This window comes from Megascapheus bottae, chromosome 10 (assembly GCF_031878675.1).
Source record: "Megascapheus bottae isolate mThoBot1 chromosome 10, mThoBot2.hap1, whole genome shotgun sequence".
Classification (NCBI taxonomy): Eukaryota; Metazoa; Chordata; class Mammalia; order Rodentia; family Geomyidae; genus Megascapheus; species Megascapheus bottae.
In genome coordinates, this window is record NC_143518.1 from 39,320,628 (window position 1) to 39,338,028 (window position 17,401).

General features: G+C 43.1%; 2 protein-coding genes and 1 non-coding gene across 25 annotated transcripts in view; all 3 read right to left on the bottom strand.

Moving 5' to 3' along the window:
* Positions 1 to 1,768: 1,768 nt before the first annotated feature.
* Positions 1,769 to 4,422, bottom strand: Hax1 (HCLS1 associated protein X-1). 2 transcript variants are annotated; one of them, XM_090340916.1, is made up of 7 exons: positions 4,271 to 4,422; positions 3,494 to 3,747; positions 3,138 to 3,316; positions 2,599 to 2,650; positions 2,351 to 2,457; positions 2,150 to 2,240; positions 1,769 to 2,015 (listed from the first exon to the last, which is right to left on the bottom strand). In XM_090340916.1, exons 1-7 carry the CDS (start codon positions 4,327 to 4,329, stop codon positions 1,936 to 1,938), a joined length of 822 nt encoding a protein of 273 aa, XP_090197042.1. In that variant the 5' UTR covers positions 4,330 to 4,422; the 3' UTR covers positions 1,769 to 1,935. The 2 variants fall into 2 exon arrangements, with proteins under 2 accessions (XP_090197042.1, XP_090197044.1); XM_090340918.1 differs by lacking the exon at positions 4,271 to 4,422 and adding an exon at positions 4,010 to 4,259.
* A 421-nt stretch (positions 4,423 to 4,843) lies between these two features.
* Ubap2l (ubiquitin associated protein 2 like) overlaps positions 4,844 to 17,401 on the bottom strand; it is a 61,317-nt gene continuing 48,759 nt past the window's right edge. For 7 of the 22 annotated variants that reach the window (XM_090340898.1, XM_090340896.1, XM_090340894.1 and 4 more), the window contains 8 exons: positions 16,608 to 16,661; positions 15,718 to 15,799; positions 14,795 to 15,012; positions 14,119 to 14,224; positions 9,174 to 9,241; positions 7,589 to 7,786; positions 7,120 to 7,170; positions 5,674 to 6,299 (listed from right to left, as the gene is read on the bottom strand). In XM_090340898.1, coding sequence (XP_090197024.1) covers positions 6,204 to 6,299; positions 7,120 to 7,170; positions 7,589 to 7,786; positions 9,174 to 9,241; positions 14,119 to 14,224; positions 14,795 to 15,012; positions 15,718 to 15,799; positions 16,608 to 16,661 — 873 coding nt within the window. In that variant the 3' untranslated portion in view covers positions 5,674 to 6,203. Of the gene's footprint in view, positions 5,647 to 5,673; positions 6,300 to 7,119; positions 7,171 to 7,588; positions 7,787 to 9,173; positions 9,242 to 12,122; positions 12,529 to 14,118; positions 14,225 to 14,794; positions 15,013 to 15,717; positions 15,800 to 16,607; positions 16,662 to 17,401 lie in introns of those variants that run through there. The other 15 variants (XM_090340910.1, XM_090340903.1, XM_090340905.1 and 12 more) reach the window with 8 other exon arrangements.
* On the bottom strand, positions 15,883 to 16,017 carry LOC150058189 (small nucleolar RNA SNORA58). The gene has a single exon (XR_016536912.1). It is a non-coding gene; the product is annotated as a small nucleolar RNA SNORA58 (small nucleolar RNA).

Genomic DNA, 17,401 nt, shown 5'->3' on the forward strand with positions numbered 1-17,401 from the left:
GGCTTGAACTTGGAGAAGAGTCTCAAACTCTCTTCAGATCATGGCTTCAAATCATTATCCTCAGATCTCCACTAGAATTACAGGTGTGAGCCACCAGAACCCAGCACACTCCACATTTGATGCATTAACTGGATTCACAATTCTAGACTGAAATTTCTCTGTTTTTTTTGCAGGACCAATCCATTGTATTTTTCTTTCCTTTTCTTCAGTTTTTCTTGGAACTTGAACTTAGTGCCTTAGGCACTATCCTGGAGCTTCTTTTACTCAAGGGTAGCAATCTACCAGTTGAGCCACAGCACCACTTCCAGCCTTTTGTTTAATGTGTTAGTGAGGAATCAAATCCAGGGCTTCATGCATGCTAGGCAAACACTCTACCACTAAGTGGCTTGAACTCAGGGACTGGGCACTGGGCACTGTCCTGTCCCTGAGACTCCTAAGACTCTTTTGTGCTCAAGGTCTTCAGTTCTTCACTCCCCCCCCCCCCACACACACCTCCCAGCCCATCAGTCCTGGGCCTTGAACTCAGGGACTGAGCACTGTCCTTGGACTTTCTCAAGGCTAGAATCCTACCACTTGAGCTATAGCACCACTTCCGGCTTTTTCTATGTTGTGTGGTACCAAAGAATCAAACCTGGGTCTTCGTCCATGTTAGCTAAGTACTCTACCACTAGGCCAAACTCCAGCCCACTTCTGGCTTTTTCTGTGTATGTTGTACGGAGAAGTTGAATCCGGGTAGGCAGTCACCCTACCATGGGGCGATACTCCTGGCCCCAGGTCTGCAGTTCTTTAAATTATTTTTGTTGTTGCTTTTGAGATAGGGCCCAGATTGGTTTTGAACTCCTGGACTTATTCTAACAATAATGCCTTGGGCACGCACTGTTTTGAAGGCTCCACAGCCTTCTATGATGTATATAGGTCACATTTTCTTTCTTTGGATACCTAGGTGATTCAATCTGCTTATGTGCAAGCTGCTATGAACATGAGAACAGAGGTATCTTCAGCATAATTTCATCTTCTTTCTCTTTCTGTGCACCAGTTGGGCTTGAATTCAGGGCTGGGACACTGCTCTTGAGCCTTTTCACTCAAGGCAAGCATTGTATCACTTTGGGTCACAGTTTCACTTATACTTTTCTGGTGGTTAATGGGAAATAAGTCTTACAGATTTTCCTACCTGGGCTGGCTTTGAACTCCTATTTCATCCGGAATAGCCAGGAGTATAGGTGTGAGCTACCATTGCCTAGCCTTTTCCTTTTCCTGCTGGCCCTGGTGCTTCACCTCACAACACAGGTGTCTGTCCCTGAGCTTTTTGGTTCAAGGCTAGTGCTCTACCACTTTGAGCTATACCTCAAAAGGTTTTTAGGTGGAGTCTCAAGGACTTTCCTCTGCCTGGTCACCAGAGTAGCTAGGATTATAGGCATGAGGCACAATTGCTCAGTTCACTTCTTAGGTGGATATAAAATTAATTGGATAAAAAGTTTCACAGACTTTCCTAGCTGTGGAGGCCTTAAACCAGGATCTCTACATCTCAGGATTACAGGATTGGAACTCACTCAATATCTCTTTTTTGTTTTCAATTTGATGTATCTTTCAAAAATCTTTACTGGAATTAATGCTATCATGTTAAAAAAATATAGTATCTGACTTTTTTTTCCTTCCTAAATTAGGCTTTGGAAATATATTAATAAACTAGCAAATAAGGAGATAGCTTCTAGACAGCATGGGCAAGCCTGAATGGTTCTACAAAGTGAAACAGCCTGGACAAAACCAAGACCTTTAGCATAAATAAAGGTTTTATTGGTCAGTTCGGGTGAGTGACAGACTGACATACCCCCAACCTACTGTTGTACACACTCAGGCCCTTAAGGTGACAGAAACAGCTAAGCTTATTGACAGTGGGCAGTGAAAAGGATCTGAAGGCTTCAGAAGGTTAACAAACTAACGAGGCCATCGTCCTAGAAATAAATCCAGGATGGAAAAGGCATCATCCAAGGCTGGAGGTCTTGGTGATTCTGGATCTATGGAAGAAATTCATACAAAGAGACAGACTAAATGATAACTGGGAAGAGGCAAATAGAGAAATACTAGTAAAGGGTAAGAGGGTTCCCCCCCCCAAAGAGGTAAAGACCACTTTTAATTAGTCTTAACTTACCAACTCTCAGTCTGTCATCTGCTTCTTGGTGAATTATTGTGGTCTCCCTTCGGCCCTCACTGTCCACTACAGTCCGGTGCTCCTCCACTTTCTATAAGATGCCCCCCACCACATTCTTAATATAACTTAAAGACGTTTGAAGGGTCCCTCTTTCCAAGGCATTCCTTAGCCACTTCCCTCTATTTCTTTCTCCCAACTCACCCCATCTGGTTTTGTGATCTTGGTCACAGAGATACTCTTGAAGTAGGACTTGGGCTGAGGTTGTAGAACTGGGCCAAGACCCTCCTGTGAAACCTGGGAATCAAGATCTGGAAAGACAGAGATGAAGAACCAGAGAAAAATGTCATAGGGCAATAAAATGGACAAGTAGAGCATGAAGGAATTTCACGAAGAACAGACAGATTTTGAGACTAACAAGAGGGATAGTTAATGTTCCCTCCTAGACTCACCATTGTCTTCTCTGGCTCTAGGATGGGGAGTCACAGGCCATAAATCATCAAACTGTAGAAGAAGCCATAATACATAGTAGGTGAAAGACACCTTCCAGTCTGAAACCTGAAGGGTCATATACCTCAAACTGCTCCCAAGGTTCCAGAATCCTCTTTCCCCAGGAGAAATAATTCCATTTAGGATAGCCTTATTACCAACTCATTCTTCCTTCCTGGCTGTTTCACTTCTCTACCAAGAAGCTTCCCTGCAACTTGTCTGTCCTCCCCCCAATAATCCTGCCTTATATCTATGAATCACCTCCACCTGAAGGAGAATTCCCATTTGCCTTCAAAGCAGCTTACTATAGAAAACAGAGGTTTAAAAGACAGGGCAGTGGTAGAGCACTGGCCTAGCAAGGCACAAAGCCTTGGTTTCTATTCTATCCCCATAACACAATTCAATAAAAAGGTAAATACAATAAATGGATGGGCTAGAATTGATTCTAGCTATTATTCTTTATTAGTGGTCTCTCACTTCATTACCAGATGTGAGCACTTACCCTATGAAAAGGTCTTGGGGACTCCCAGTCTGGTGCTGGCTTGGGGGATTCAGTTCTTGTATCACTCTCCAAGGCCCCCCCAGAGATCTTGGGCTGATGACTATCTGGGTATTTAAGCATTGAGTCCCGAAGCGTCTGCCCCTCCTGCAGTCTTTCACCAGGTGTCTCTGACTCAGGATCTGGAAGTTATGCAAAAAGGCAGCACATGAATGCTGGGGTGGGAAAGGACTTGGGCCCTTTAAATCTCTTTGAGATCGTCAGTCTTGTAAAGCTTTCCATCCCTTAACTACTCCTCTTTACTTCACCCACCAACCCATTACCAAACCATGGGTTCTCCCTCAGGGAAATCCACACACCAGGAGGGTGGGAAGGTAAGGTCCAAGCTCCCATCTCGCTGAAGATGCCACTGAAATCGCGAACGAGTTCATCAAAGCCGGAATTATCATGGAAACGTATCCCTCCTCTTGGGCTGAAGCTGAAGCCAAATTCCTCTGGGGGCCGAGAACCATCAAAAGAGTTCCTAGGACCCCATGTGGCTCCTTCTTCCTCGTCTTCCTCCTCCTCCTCATCTTCATCTCGAGTCATCCCTCCAAAAAAGGGATCCCTGTGGCTGAGGGTGGAGGTAGGTAAGGCACCAAGATTTCAGCCCCAATTACGGGCACAGAATCAACGCAAAATGGGACCTAGTGAAGGAGTCTGGGAAGCTGGGGATCAGTGTTGGAGAAATAGCTGTCAAATCAAAACACAGCTGGTGATAGACCTTTCTGGGTTTTCCTTGTTTTCTTTTTCCTCATGTCTGTCCTAACCTCTCAACTCCTGTTTTTTCCGAAGTGTCCCCCAGCCCCTTCCATACTTCCCAAGGGCCTGCTCACCGGCTCCGCGTCCTCTTCTCAGATCCCCACTAACTTCCCCGCCCAGGTCCCTGTTGCATCACCCACGGTTGGAGAAAAAGGTTTAAGGCGCCGTTTCTCCTCCTAATGGCCTCCCTGGTTACTGTTGCGTGGCGACTACTCAATGTGGTGACTTTCGTCCTCTCCGCAGGGGTGGAGGCAGAGGAAGTTTTCCCATACGACGATGGGGCCAAGCTTTCTTCACAACACCCTTCCCCTTGTCCAGCCCAGAATTACTCTCACCTCCGAAGTCCAGAAAAGCCGAAAAAGCCCCGGAAGAGGTCGAACAGGCTCATTCCCATGACGGAACGCAGACCCTTGAGACCCTCCCCCTCCCGCAGTCCATTCGCAGGCAAACGGGGCCGAGCTACGCCATCGGAAACGGAGTGTCGGAAAGCAAGTGTGCGGTACGGCACTGTCGTAAAGCAACCGTAAGGCGAATGAGCGAGGGAAGCCGGACAGACTGACCAACTTGGAACAGCTTTCTAGTCTGCTTCGCTTTCCAGTCTTCAGCTGAGGAATCGGCCAGATTTGCTCCTAAGGTTCACCTCCCTGCTAGGTCTTTCAGGCCAGCCGACCTACTTGACTGGCGCGTCTGGAGTGGGGTCTAGGCAAGTTCTCCAGAGGGCAGTCCTCACTGTACTAACCCATCTGTTGGAGACCCTCCCTCCTATTCCACTGGCCGCCCCGGGGGCTTCCCGTTTTCTAGGCGCTTATTTCCAGACTAATATGGGTGACTTCCAATGTTACTAAAGCTCCTTCAAATACAAATTCTGAATAAAGACAAAGAATACTAAAGACAAGGGGACGCATGAATTCATTGTTAGCTACTACAGAGTCATGACCATAGAGGATTCTTTAATTTTTCCAAACAGGCTCTATAAACCAGAAAGATAAATGATCTATAGGCTAGTCAAGCAGGTATGTTATTCAACCGTCCTAGAAAAAGGAACAAAGAATGTAAGGCTGTAAGATTTCCTTCCAGTGTGCTGCCATGCCTATAATCAACTACTGGCAAAGGAGGGTCTCTTGAGGCAAGGAGTCAGAGACAGCCTAAGGCAATAGGATAGGCCAGTTCTCACTCTTAAAATAGCCTTAGACTGTCTTTGCATGGGGATTGGATATATTTAAGTCACATGAAAGTACCCAAGAAGCAAATATTTATAATATATTACTGTCAGGAAGGACCCCAAACTTTATAGTTTTGCCAGGCAAATGCAAATGTTGCCCTCAGGTTCTTTTTAGTTTTATTTGTCTGGAACCATCAAAGCCATATGTATTTCAACTCCATAAAGGTATTTCTTTGAAATGTTCAACTTTTCCCCAATCCTCCCCCTTCCTCCCACCCAATTTCTATCCCTTTCCCTTTATGGCCTTAACTTGCTGTAGATGTGGCAGTTTCTGGAGGCAATGAAGATTTGTGGTGATTCTTTCCAGTTGCACAGGTTGTGGAATTCTTAGGGGTAAAAAGGAATCCCTTCACTAGCACATTAAGGTCAGAGGTGTTCTGAAAGGGCAAAGATTTCATTTTATTCCACTGCCTTCGGGGCCTGCTAGAGGCCCAGTTCGTACGGTATTACTTATTCACCAAGCTGGTCATCGACGAGACTGAGGATATCCTAGACGGAGCAAGAATGGGCAGAGGCTGAAGGTAGAGGTTTTCGTTTTATATATACAAGACACATTAATCCATTAAATTTGAAGACACAGTACAAAAAAAAAAACTTCAACTAATTCATCTGACAATGCTGTTCATATTCATGACGCCATTTTTTGTTGTTTGTTTTCCTAATAATAAAGGAGGAGACTTAGGGCTGTTGGGCTGATATATATTTCGGGGTCCCCCTCCCCACCTCACCCATACACCACCAGGGTGAACAGGAAGAAGTAAAGGAAGGTCAGGGCCCATAGCAAAGTTTCATAATCTTGAATGCAAGGGGAGAGTAGGAAGAGGAAAAGGGGGAAAAAAAAGAGAGAAAATACAAATCCTATAATACATACAACAGGTGGGGATGGTATGGGAATGGGACAGACATGAAGCAGAGGCGTGGGGTGGGCCGCTGGGTGTGAGGCTGCAGAATCCCCCCACATTCCTTTCTCTCTTTGATGCTGTTTCCATAGCTTCCAGGCTGAGAAGCCTCTCAGAAGATGGGACCGGGAGGAGAGGGCCAGGGCCTCAGTTGGCCCCCCAGCTGTAGCTGTTGTACGCAGACTTGTTGGTCTGGGGCTTCTGCGGGATGGAGCTGGTCTGGCTACGTTGCCCGCTGCCCGTCTGCAGGGAATGGGAGGGTGATGGGGAGGAAAAAGGTGTCTAGTTAGTGGGACCAATCGGTAAAGTCTTTAGGTGGAGATGTATAAAACTATCTTGCTTTCTCATTCCCCTTACTTCAGACCGACATGAAAACTTCTGAACCATAGAAAATTGGTCTTGATAGATAGTAGAGCTCCTCCTCTCTTATCAAGTATGGTCATAGTTAATATTTAAACAGGGAGGGAAATGAAAAGAGGATATTTTTACATTATTTCTTCCCCACCCCACCCCTTCATTCTACCCCTGATCTGGAAAAAACAAAAAAATTACAACTTGTGAGAATTATGACCTCTTGGAGTGAGTGACCACAAAATGATTTTCATTGATCTCAATGAATGCCTCTATTTAGAAAGCCATCTTTGAAAAGGGGGGGTGGGAGGGAAGCTGTTATCCTAGTTCTCCAGCCATCTGTGATGGAGCTCTTGAGCAGTCTCTTGTACCACCCTGCAAATCTGCCCACCACCACACATCTGTGAGCCCAATTCAGGTAAAGCAAAAGAATAGAGTCTGATGCTTCAAGCTCCAGATGCTGCCCCAAGAATTTTTTTTTTTTTCTGGTAACCCAGTGTTTTCCAGAGCTGAGGAAGGAGAAAGACAAAGAGGGTGTTGAGGAAGGGAGGAAGAAAGAGGATGGGGAGGCCAGAGAGCTCAGCAAAGTGTTTGTGTTTGTGTATCCTGTTCTGTGACCATTTAATCTTTTCTCTTCAAGTTTTCTGAGGCCGTGGAGGTGAAATGGGGACTAAAAAGGAGTGGGTTCAAGCATATCATTCAGTTTCATTACCTGCTCCTCCTGCTGGCGCTGGCAACAGAGAATCATCTGCAAATATGGTAGCTGAGGCAGAACCAGGATATATGGAAAATAAAGGGACAAACTTTGACAATAGAACTCCACCATTAGAAGGGAAAGCTACAATGTCAGGGAAGGGGGGAGGCTGGGAGAGGTAAAAGGGAAGGTGTGACCCAGGTCTGATGGGATGAGGACAACTGTGCCATGGGAGGAGGTGGAGGAGAAAGGCATCAAAGGAACTGAGCAAAAAAAGATTTTAATCTGGCCCATTCTCTGACATTTCCCTTGCTGGCTGCTCCATGTTATGTGCGCTTGTGTCTGTATGTGCTGTGTGCCCCTGGCTGGCACTGGGGAGGATTGGGTGAAGGTGGTGGTAAGGAAGGGTAAGAAAAGGAAAGGGGAGGTAGTTTTAAGGGATAGGAAGGAAGAGGAAGGGAAAGGAGAGAGGGGAGAGGATTGTTACCTGGCCATCCTGCTGCAGGTGATGATGAAGGATCTGGGAATGCGGCTGCTGGTGGGGGGTCAGAATGTGCATAAAGGGGGCAGGTGGGTAGGCAGCAGCTGTGGCGGGATTGATGGGTCCTCCACTTCCTAGGGCTGAAGGCAAGTTGAAGGAGGCAGCAGGAGTACCGGAATGAAATCCTTGTTTCTCAAAGGACTGCTATCCAAGGAGAGTAAAAAGGATCAACAAAGGAAGTCTAGGTATTTTTTTTTGTCAGTCATAGGGCTTGAACTCTGGGCCTAGGATCTGTCCCTGAGCTCTTCAGCTCAAGGCTACTGCCCTACCCTTGGGCCTGGGTGTTGTCTCTGAGCTCTTCAGCACAAGGCTACCTTGAACCACAGCCCTACCCCTTGAACCACAGTCGCACTTCCTATTTTCTAATGAATAACTGGAGATGTTTTTTGTACTTTAGTGCTAGGGCTGGCTTTTAACTGAGATCCTCAGATCTCAGCTTCCTGAGTAGCTAGGATTACAGGTGTGAGCCACCATGTAAGTCTGGGTATTTCTGAGCCCAAGGTTCTCTACCCTCAGAAAGCAGAATGGTCAGAACGAACAGTGCACTTGAAGTTAGATATAGTCAGTTCCATCTCTGTGCTTTAATTCCTTTGTGATCCTAGGCAAATTATGGGGTCTCTCAAGCCTCAGTTTCCTCATTAAAAAAAAAAAAGACACTACTATCCTTTCAGTTATAAGGATTAAACAGGAAGACGAACGTGAAAGTATTTCTTAAAATCTAATGCTATCCACGAACATATATAAATCTGCAACTCATCTTAACAGTCTTGCCCTAGTAGTTGGGTAGAAATGAGAACTCCTTGGATAGTTCAAAGGAAATGAATAGGGTTAGCATGGTGGCTCAGGTACATTTGGAGGTATATTCAGTTTAAGGCTAGCCCAGGCAAAACAAGCCACAGTCAAAGAAAAAAAAAAAAAAAAGCCACACAGGGTAATTGGATGGTAAACATTTGTAATCCCAGCTACTTGGAAAGTAAAAGTAAATGTAGGACAACTGTGGTTAAAGTCTGCCTAGGAAAAGCACCGAGAACCTACCTGAAAAACATAAAAAGGAAAAAATGAAGAGCGCCTTGCCTATGAACTTGCTTCAAGTCCCTAATACTTCACAATGAACTTATTTATGATATTTGGGAGATAAACATAACACAAATGTGTGGTAACTCAGCAGCAAATGCCTCACTTGGTAGGTTGTTTCTTTTCCCACTACCAGCTCTTTGTCATGGATTTATTCAGAGAATGGAATGAACTTCATTTTCTGTATTTGTCCTCTTGGTGAGTTAGTAGATGCTGGAACTGGATAGGTAAAGTTGAGGCAGTTGCACAGTGATAGTTGCAAGTTACAAGACCTCACCTACCTGTGATGTTTCTCCTTGAGCTAACTCTTAGTGAAGTTAGTCTACAGATCATGTATTCAGAAAAGGTAGAATGAGTTTCTGACACTTCTTGCCCATTGTTTTTCTACAACTGCAGCTGACTGCCTCTGAGTTCATTTTTCTTTTATAATACACTTCTATCCAAGCCAGGCACCTACCTGGGTTTTGGAGTACACAGAACCCGAGATATCTGGCACGCCTGTGTTACTCGAAGTGACCGATACACCTAGGGGAGGAAAAACACAGGAGGATTAGCTCAGCTACCTGCCTGGCCCCTATTCCCAAGAAAAAGTGATGTCTACAGCCTTGGTACCAACAGCACTGCAAGGGAATTTCAGTCTGATTTTCTATCCACAAGTCAGTTCTACAAGAATTCAGGACACAAAGGCTGCATGATCTTTTGCCTTTTCTTCTAGAGTATACACACAAGTGAAGTGAGCTTTATTTTTATTTTTCAAGGGAAGATGATCTATCAGCTCACTCAATCATTTCAAAGCCAAAGAAGAAATAACAGGTTTATTGTCCATTTCAAATAAACTCTAGTCAATCCTGTCCTTGAAAAGTAGGATAGACTTGGCTTCTGTTCTGGAGCTTAAAATCCACACCTTCACAGAAGGTTCAGTAACAGAACAGTCCAACTCAGCACTCAAGAGCATTCTTACCCTGGGAACCTTAGCTCACGTATACATCAGGAGCTTGTTAACTATGTCCTTATGATTTACAGGGTTGACTGATGAATTTTCAGTTATACATTTCTGAAAGTATGGGGCAAAAGGAAAAGAAAGGAATAGTAGCTCACATGGAACACAAAAATGTCATTTGCTACTTTAGCTTCTCTATGAAAATCTCGAATCTATAATCCTACTCACATTTCCTGCTAAAAATGTCCTACCTACCAACAGCTTTAAGGCAACCAGAACAGTAAACCTCTAATTTTAATTTCTTCTCAATTTAAAATATAGACTATATTCTTGAGAAATGGAATGGGCCAAGGAGATAAGAAAAGATATGGGAAAAATAATCTAGCATCTCACTAAAGGCATTTTAAACAGAGATTTGAGAAACAGTGACTGAACTAAAATCTTAAAGCATGATTTTTAAAGATACATTAGTTTCCATGAAGAGAATATAGAACTAAAAAAGCCACCATTTCTGCTTAATACCTTAGACCCTACTCTCCAGAGGTACACTCTTCTAACATTAGCAACATTTTGATGTTAAAGTGTTTAGAAGTCCTGGTACTAATGATCAATTACAAGTAAGAAATCTTCCATTGACCCACAATTCAAAAGCAGTCCTTCAAACTCCAAGACCCAAATCCAACCAATGCTCAGGACAAAGGCAGCCTTCAGAAATTATATTCACCTGGAATAATCATTAGAATCTTCCCCCAAAAGTGGCATGTTGGGGGGTGGGAGGAGGGCTAGCTTAGTGGAAGAGCACTTGCCTAGCTTTAAATGTCAGGAAGTAGGTTTGATCTCGAGCATCAAAAAGAAGGAAAAAGGCATCTAACTCTCCACATGCTAATGTCTAATTTTAAAGAGAAATAAACTAGGAAAAAGAACCGAACTACAAGCTAGATGTAGTGGCATATATTCCTGTAATCCCAGCACTTGAGAGGCAGAGACAGAGGCAGGAGGATTTTAGTTTAAGATTAACCTGGGTTAAGTAGTAAGATACTGTCTCAAAGAAACAAAACTATAGAAATCAGAGAAAAGACTTCCCAATTCCAAAGTAACATGTATACTTTAAGTGCAGTTAAAAAAAAATGATACAACAAAACTCTCGTTTTATTTCCCCTTCCCCTTTCTCTTTCCCAGCTGACCATCTGGCAAAATACTAAGTGTTCCGTTATTGAAAAGGCTAAAGCTAATGAGGTCTGTGAAAGGATTAAAATCAAAAGTGGAATACAGATATAAATGGCACATTTATTTATTTAAAGATAAACCTGGAGAGAGTGATCTATCTATACTTGATGTATTCTCTATTATTTGGGTAACCCATGCTAAATTGAGACTAGGTTGCCTACATAGAAAAGAATTAACTGGATCTTCAAGCTGGCTGGAAGGGAAAATTAGGTTCAAATATGTCCCTATCTTGTCTTATTCTTAGGTATCTAAATAATGAAGAGACTATAAATGCTGGAGAATAGTAACCATGATAACCTCAACATAAACATTAAGAGAACCTAAAAGTATTTCTCTTTTCACTAATTATTACAAAGCTCTGCAGATTATAGAGTTTCAGCATCAACATGTCCTGCCTATTCCCACCCTGAAACTTTAACAATGATTCCAATGTGAGTGAGTGAAATGGGAATCAAGACCCATCTCTTCTAGTACAGCAGTCCACAGGAAAAATTGGTCACATTTATAGGATGAAATTATTCCAGAGGGCTCTGGCCAAATGATTACAAGGCAATTTGCACACTCTGATTTCTGATAAGCAATAGTAATGGTCTCATTGCTCTTGTTAGTACTACAGATAAAGGGCTGGTAGTGTACTACTGAGTAGACTGAATAGGGACTAGAGTTTCCAGTTAGGATGTTTGCCTAAACATCTCCCACATATCCTTACTACACACACAAGTACAAAACAACTTATAAACCAGGATCTCTGAGACAGCATCTAAGTACTAAGAACAATGTTCCAAAGCCTGAGTCATCAACTAGGCGATTACTTATGATCTTATCAGATTTCAACTAGCCAGTCTGATTTGGGAGCCAGATGTAGAAATGAAGCCTTGGAAGATAGTTCTTGTTTTGAACACCATCTCTGCCTTTTACTATGACTCTATAAACTTTGTTGTCTCTTCCCCTCTGCACTTGTCACAGGCAAAGGGAAGATCTAAATGGAAAAGTAAAGACATTTAAGCAGGAGGAGCTGAGTTTGTTTACAAATAGCTTTCTTTACCAGCTAATCAACAGGCTGGAAATGAAGACTAGACCCCACCCCTCGTACCCCCACCTTAAAAGCCACTGCACTGAAACACTAACAGCTCTTTGGCTATGCTAGAGTTTGATTGAAAAGACCACCCCCACCCTTCATCCACAGCACAATATTGTTTCCTAGTGTCCACAAAGACATTCACGGAAAGAACGCCAGAGTTAGCTAAAGAAATACCACAGTTTATTGAAGACTACAAATATTTTTGTTACAAGTTGGAACTACATGCCTTCCAAAATCAAAAGCAACAGCAGGTGTGTGCATTGATGCTTCCAGAAGTGTTGCACCACTTGAACTCAAAATGGGTAAGACAGGGTCAGACACATGGGGTGAAGAGGGAAATGGGGGAGAGGCAAGTTCAAAAGCCCAGAAGGTAATCCACCAACTCATTTTCCCCAAGCCACGCAGGCCATGGCCTCAGCTCAGCAGGCTCTCCTCAGTGGTTTGGTTTCTGAAACAAGACTTCAGTGCAAACTTATACACACACATAAAACATAGCCCCCAGCCTTGGGCCAAATTAGCTCTCAGCCGTCCAGAAATGCTTGTAAGGGGGTGGATATTTTCTTCCTAAAAGGAATCAAATACACAAAAATATATAAATTTAGAGGTTGATGAAGAATAGAATAAGAGCCCTCTGTGGGGTTAGGAACTGGGGGTTCTCCAAAGGCTATTATAACAGGTTACTAAAATCTTCAGGGAGGTAAGAAGCTAGGATTTCCAGAATTGTATCTTCCAACTCTCATATTGTCAACTACTATCTCTGAAAATTCTTTATGTGGACCAGCTAAAAATTAAATCTTAATAACCTTGGGATGGGGCCACATAAGTCAAATTTATATATGCCACTCCCCAATCGAAACCCAGGATCAGGGCAAGACGTACTCAGTGAGAGAAATGGCCATAGAGTCTAGCTATTAAATTTCAATGGGGCTTCGAAAGGTTTTCAAAATTAAAATCATGTCTTTTATATCATATAACACAATTCAAAGGCTCTACCTGGGTATTAATATCTAGATCAGCTTAAACAATTTCTAATTATTGAAAACCTTGGGTAAGGGTTTTAATACCCACTGAGCTCACATAAAGGTGAAGAACACAAATGCTACTTTTTCCAAATTGCTATAAAACTAAACTAAGAGGAGGGTTTTGTTTTTTTTTTTTTGCCAGTCCTGCAGCTTTAACTCAGGGCCTAGGCACTGTCCTTGGACACATTTTGCTCAAGGCTAGCACCTTGCCACTTGAACCATAGCACCGCTTCCAGCTTTTTTCTGAGTATGTGGTACCAAGGAATCGAACCCAGGGCTTCATGCGTGCTAGGCGAGCACTCTATCACTAGGCTACGCTCCCAGCCCAGCCCATAAGCTAAGAGCTTTTAAGAATAACTCTCAACTCAACTTCTAGTAATAGCAGCAACCTTCTCCTCCATATTCACCTAAGTCACTAAAGAAAAAAAAAAAAAAGTAGATGCAATTATTGTATTCCAAAACTTCTATACTTACTTCTACCCTCTTAAAGTGAAGCACAGATGTCAGGTATGAAAACAAGGCATAGGCTATGTATCTTTAATGTACATATGCAGGGGATTCCTACTTTTCCCTTCCTATTAGATGTGCAAATAGGCTTTGCAAGACCAGCATACAAATGAAGGAATCTAAGGATCCTATCCTCCCAGTGCAATTCTCACTCTGAGTAGTCATGCCTACTCCTTTCTGTCCGTATCTTAGGTTTTCTAGCTAGGGAATAAAAAGAAGAGTCATATTAAAAAAAGTATTACAATAAAACATAAGCCAAAGTTAACCACAGCCTGTTAGCTAAGAAGACACTGAACTCTTCTCTTTAGTATTCTACATTGGTAGCATATATGTTAACATTTACCTCCACTGACATCTAAGTAAAATTTTGGGGAACAAAACTCAAGCCAGTCCAAGTATTTTAACAACCAACACAGACCCTTAAGCATTCCCCGTAATTATGAGTTGTGACATGTCTCAGTGTCAAGTTCTTCTGTTGTTGCTACTCACAGAAACCCAAGTCAGCCAAGCACTAACAATCATTATGTAGAGAGCAGCACACCCTTACCAATCCCATTTTATCCAGGCATTAAGTCTTTCCCCTAAAGTTCATCCAGTAACTAGGCCAGGGACATGGGGAGCTTACCAGTGTTGTATCCATGAGACCCATATCCACTTGGCTGTTGGAAAGGGGTGGCCGATGCATTCACACTGACATTCACACCATGCTGCTTAGAAGAGGTAGGAGCCACCTGATGAACAAAAAGGCCAGAACTGCAACGAAATGGCAGACACTGTCTGTCCTACCTGTCCTAACTCTAGGGACTGGGCATTATGATGTAGGTTAGCTACAGTTTGAATAATGAAATAGGCTTCTCATTATCTCCAGAATCTACCTGTGAAGTCAAGAAGTGATTTGAAGGAAAAGAAAGAGGAAATGAATGAACCAAAGGGAGGGGTTGGAAGCATAGCTAGTGGTAAGAGTTGCTCCCTTAGTATGCACAAAACCTTGGGTTCCATTCCTCATTACCACATACATAGAAAATGCCAGAAGTGGTTCTGTGGCTGAAGTGGCAGGACACTAGCCTTGAGCAAAAAGTGTCCAAGGACAGTGCCCAGGCCCCGAGTCCAAGCCTGAGGACTAGCTTAAAAAAAGGGGGGAGAGATCCTAAGAGTATGTAATTCCTATTCTAATCCACCAATTCAAGTCTCATTCCTGGTTCCCAGGTCAGAAACAAACCAAAGGTGCTGTTCCTCAGTCATCACCTAGTGTTCAAGGTTTGAGATCCTTCATTACAGGGAAACCCAAACCAAGTACTCACAGGGAACACAGCAGGCCCATACTGGAAGGTGCTGGGGAGGCCTGGGACCCCTGTATAGTATGGCAGGCTGGTATAACTGTAGCCAGGAGGCAGCGCCGGATTCAGGAATGTCTGCTGGGTGGTGTGGTGAGTCTGCGTCTGGTTCTGTTGGGGTTGGGCCAATGTTGTGGCTGGAGCTGGGGAAGAAGCATCCCCACGGCCAAACTTGGTGAGGTCACCTGTGATGAGAAAAGCTCACTGTACTTTTTTAACTACAATACCAAAGCAGAATTACTGTTCTAATCTCACATCATTCTAAAAGACCATATTTCAAAGACTTCAGTTAATTTCTTGAACTACATATTTTTTTCTTTTTTTTTGCCAGTCCTGGGCTCGAGCTCAGGGCCTGAGCACTGTCCTTCAACCCTCTCAAGGCTAGCTCTACCACTTGAGCCTCAGCACCACTTCTGGCTCTTTTTCTATATATGTGGTACCATGGAATCCAATCCGGGTCTTTGTGCATGCTAAGCAAACACTCTACCACTAGGACAAACTCCTGGCCAGTATAGCTCCATTTGGTACTGTTCAGCCATATTTAACATAGCAGCAGTCAAGACTAATGTGGAAGGCTGGGATCAAGTGGTATAGCACTAAGTCTAGATGTCAAATAACTACAACGTTATAGCAGAGGTAGGTTTTCAGAACAAAGTTCTTACACGAAGGGACTAGGTAGAGCTTAAGCTTACCATGGATGAGGCCTTGGGTTCAATTCCCAGTATTAAAACACACACATACAACCACCTGCCACATGCCCATCTCTTCTACAGGTCTGCTGATGACCTTTAACTATGACAGGAACTGAATGTGTCCCTTCTCAATACTAATCAGGTTTCTGTCTCCATTCTTAATACATTTCCCTTTATTAATCCCTATCCCAGTCCTACCAGAATAAGGGTTGCTGGCCAGGCTACCATCCCTCCCAGTCAGTGGAGTGGTGGGTGTGGGAAATGGGATACTGTAGTAGTCCTAGAACAGAGAAATTAAAAAAAAAAGTATAGATTAAATGTCATTCATTTTCCAACATGAGAACCATAGGGTGGGAAGCAGGTACATGTTGGAGTACTGCAATTTATCCAGCCACTGATTAAGCTGATAAGAGATGGCATGAACTCCAATTACTCTTGCATACACTGTCCCCCCTACCTGACCATGATCTGAGTAAGGCAAGGTCTACGGATATGCCTGTTGGAGAACACATCAAGATCAGGAACTTTTTTAACCCTCCACATATGATATCTATAAGTCTATACAAAACCTTTTCCCCGTACTGTACAATTCCAAGTACAAGTCATATAGAAAGCCTTATAATAGGCACATAACACTGAGGCTATGTAGTTCAGAACTGGAAATTTAAAAAGAAACAAAAAACAAAAAAACACCAGAATGATAAAAGAGGGATAGGAGTTTGGCCTAGTGGTAGAATGCTTGCCTAGCATGCACAAAGACCCGGCTTTGATTCCTCAGTACCACATACATAGAAAAAAGTCAGAAGTGGTGTTGTAGCTCAAGTGGTAGAGCTCTGGCCTTGAGATAGCCTGAGGACAGTGCTTAGGCCCCAAGCTCAAGCCCCAGGTCTGGCAAAAAAGAAAAAGAAAAAAAGAGGAAGCTGGGTGCCAGTGACTCACTTTTCAACATATATTAGACTACAGGGATTTGTGGGAACGGTTTTAACAAAAGGACAAAGCAGGAACCTGGTAGATCTATAACATCAATTGAATGTGTGAGATAATCCTTCTAATTTTAATTCCAAGGCTCTACTACTCCCCATACGTACCAATGGAAATCTCGTCTGAAGCATTTGCAAATCATCATAACCATATACCTGTGGCTGAAAGATAAAGACATATAACAATATTAATGAGCATTGGTCATGATGGTAGCAAAAAGAAACTGAAAGGTAATTCAACAGAGCATTCATTCTCATTCTTTAACAAAACACACGTTATTTCCTTTAGGTGTAAGTGAGGAAAAAAAGTATGAAGAGTTTATAAAAGATCAATGGAAAGTTTTTGAAGTTTTCATGATCTACATACAACTGATTCAACTAGGCTAGCCTCTGGGTACCAGTAGGGGAGACACAAGTATATAAACAGCCGGCTTTACTTTCTATTCTAGTAGTCTCTTGTCTTCAGTCTTCAAAATCTGGATTAAAGATAAAAATAATATTAAAAAATCTAGCTTAAGCCGGTGCTGGTGGCTCACACCTGCAATCCTAGCTACTCAGGAGGCTGAGATCTGAGGATTGCAGTTCAAAGCCAGTCTGGGCATGAAAGTCCATGAAACTCTTATCTCCAATTAACAACTAGAAAACCAGACGTCGTGCTGTAGCTCAAGGGGTAGAGTACTAGCCTTGAGCTGAAGAGCTCAGAGACAGTGCCCAGGCCTAGAGTTCAAGTCCTATGACCACCACCAACAAAAATCTAGCTTAAAATTTATCTCCTCCTGGAAGGATTCATGTTTTAAGTTTTGTTTTTTTTTTCTCCTCCTCCAATTTCTGGGCACTGTTAGTGTTAAATAATATATAATAATGCTAATTGGATATGTCCTCCCCTCCCTCACCCCCGTTCT

Bases quoted from the DNA above. Each gene is read 5' to 3' on its own strand.
- Hax1 (XM_090340916.1), bottom strand. From the start codon at position 4,329: ATGGGAATGAGCCTGTTCGACCTCTTCCGGGGCTTTTTCGGCTTTTCT. The intron at 2,458-2,598 runs GTGAGTCTAGGA...CTGTCTTTCCAG, and splicing joins TAGAGCCAGAGAAGACAATG to ATCTTGATTCCCAGGTTTCA. The intron at 2,241-2,350 runs GTGAGTTGGGAG...GGCATCTTATAG, and splicing joins AGATCACAAAACCAGATGGG to AAAGTGGAGGAGCACCGGAC.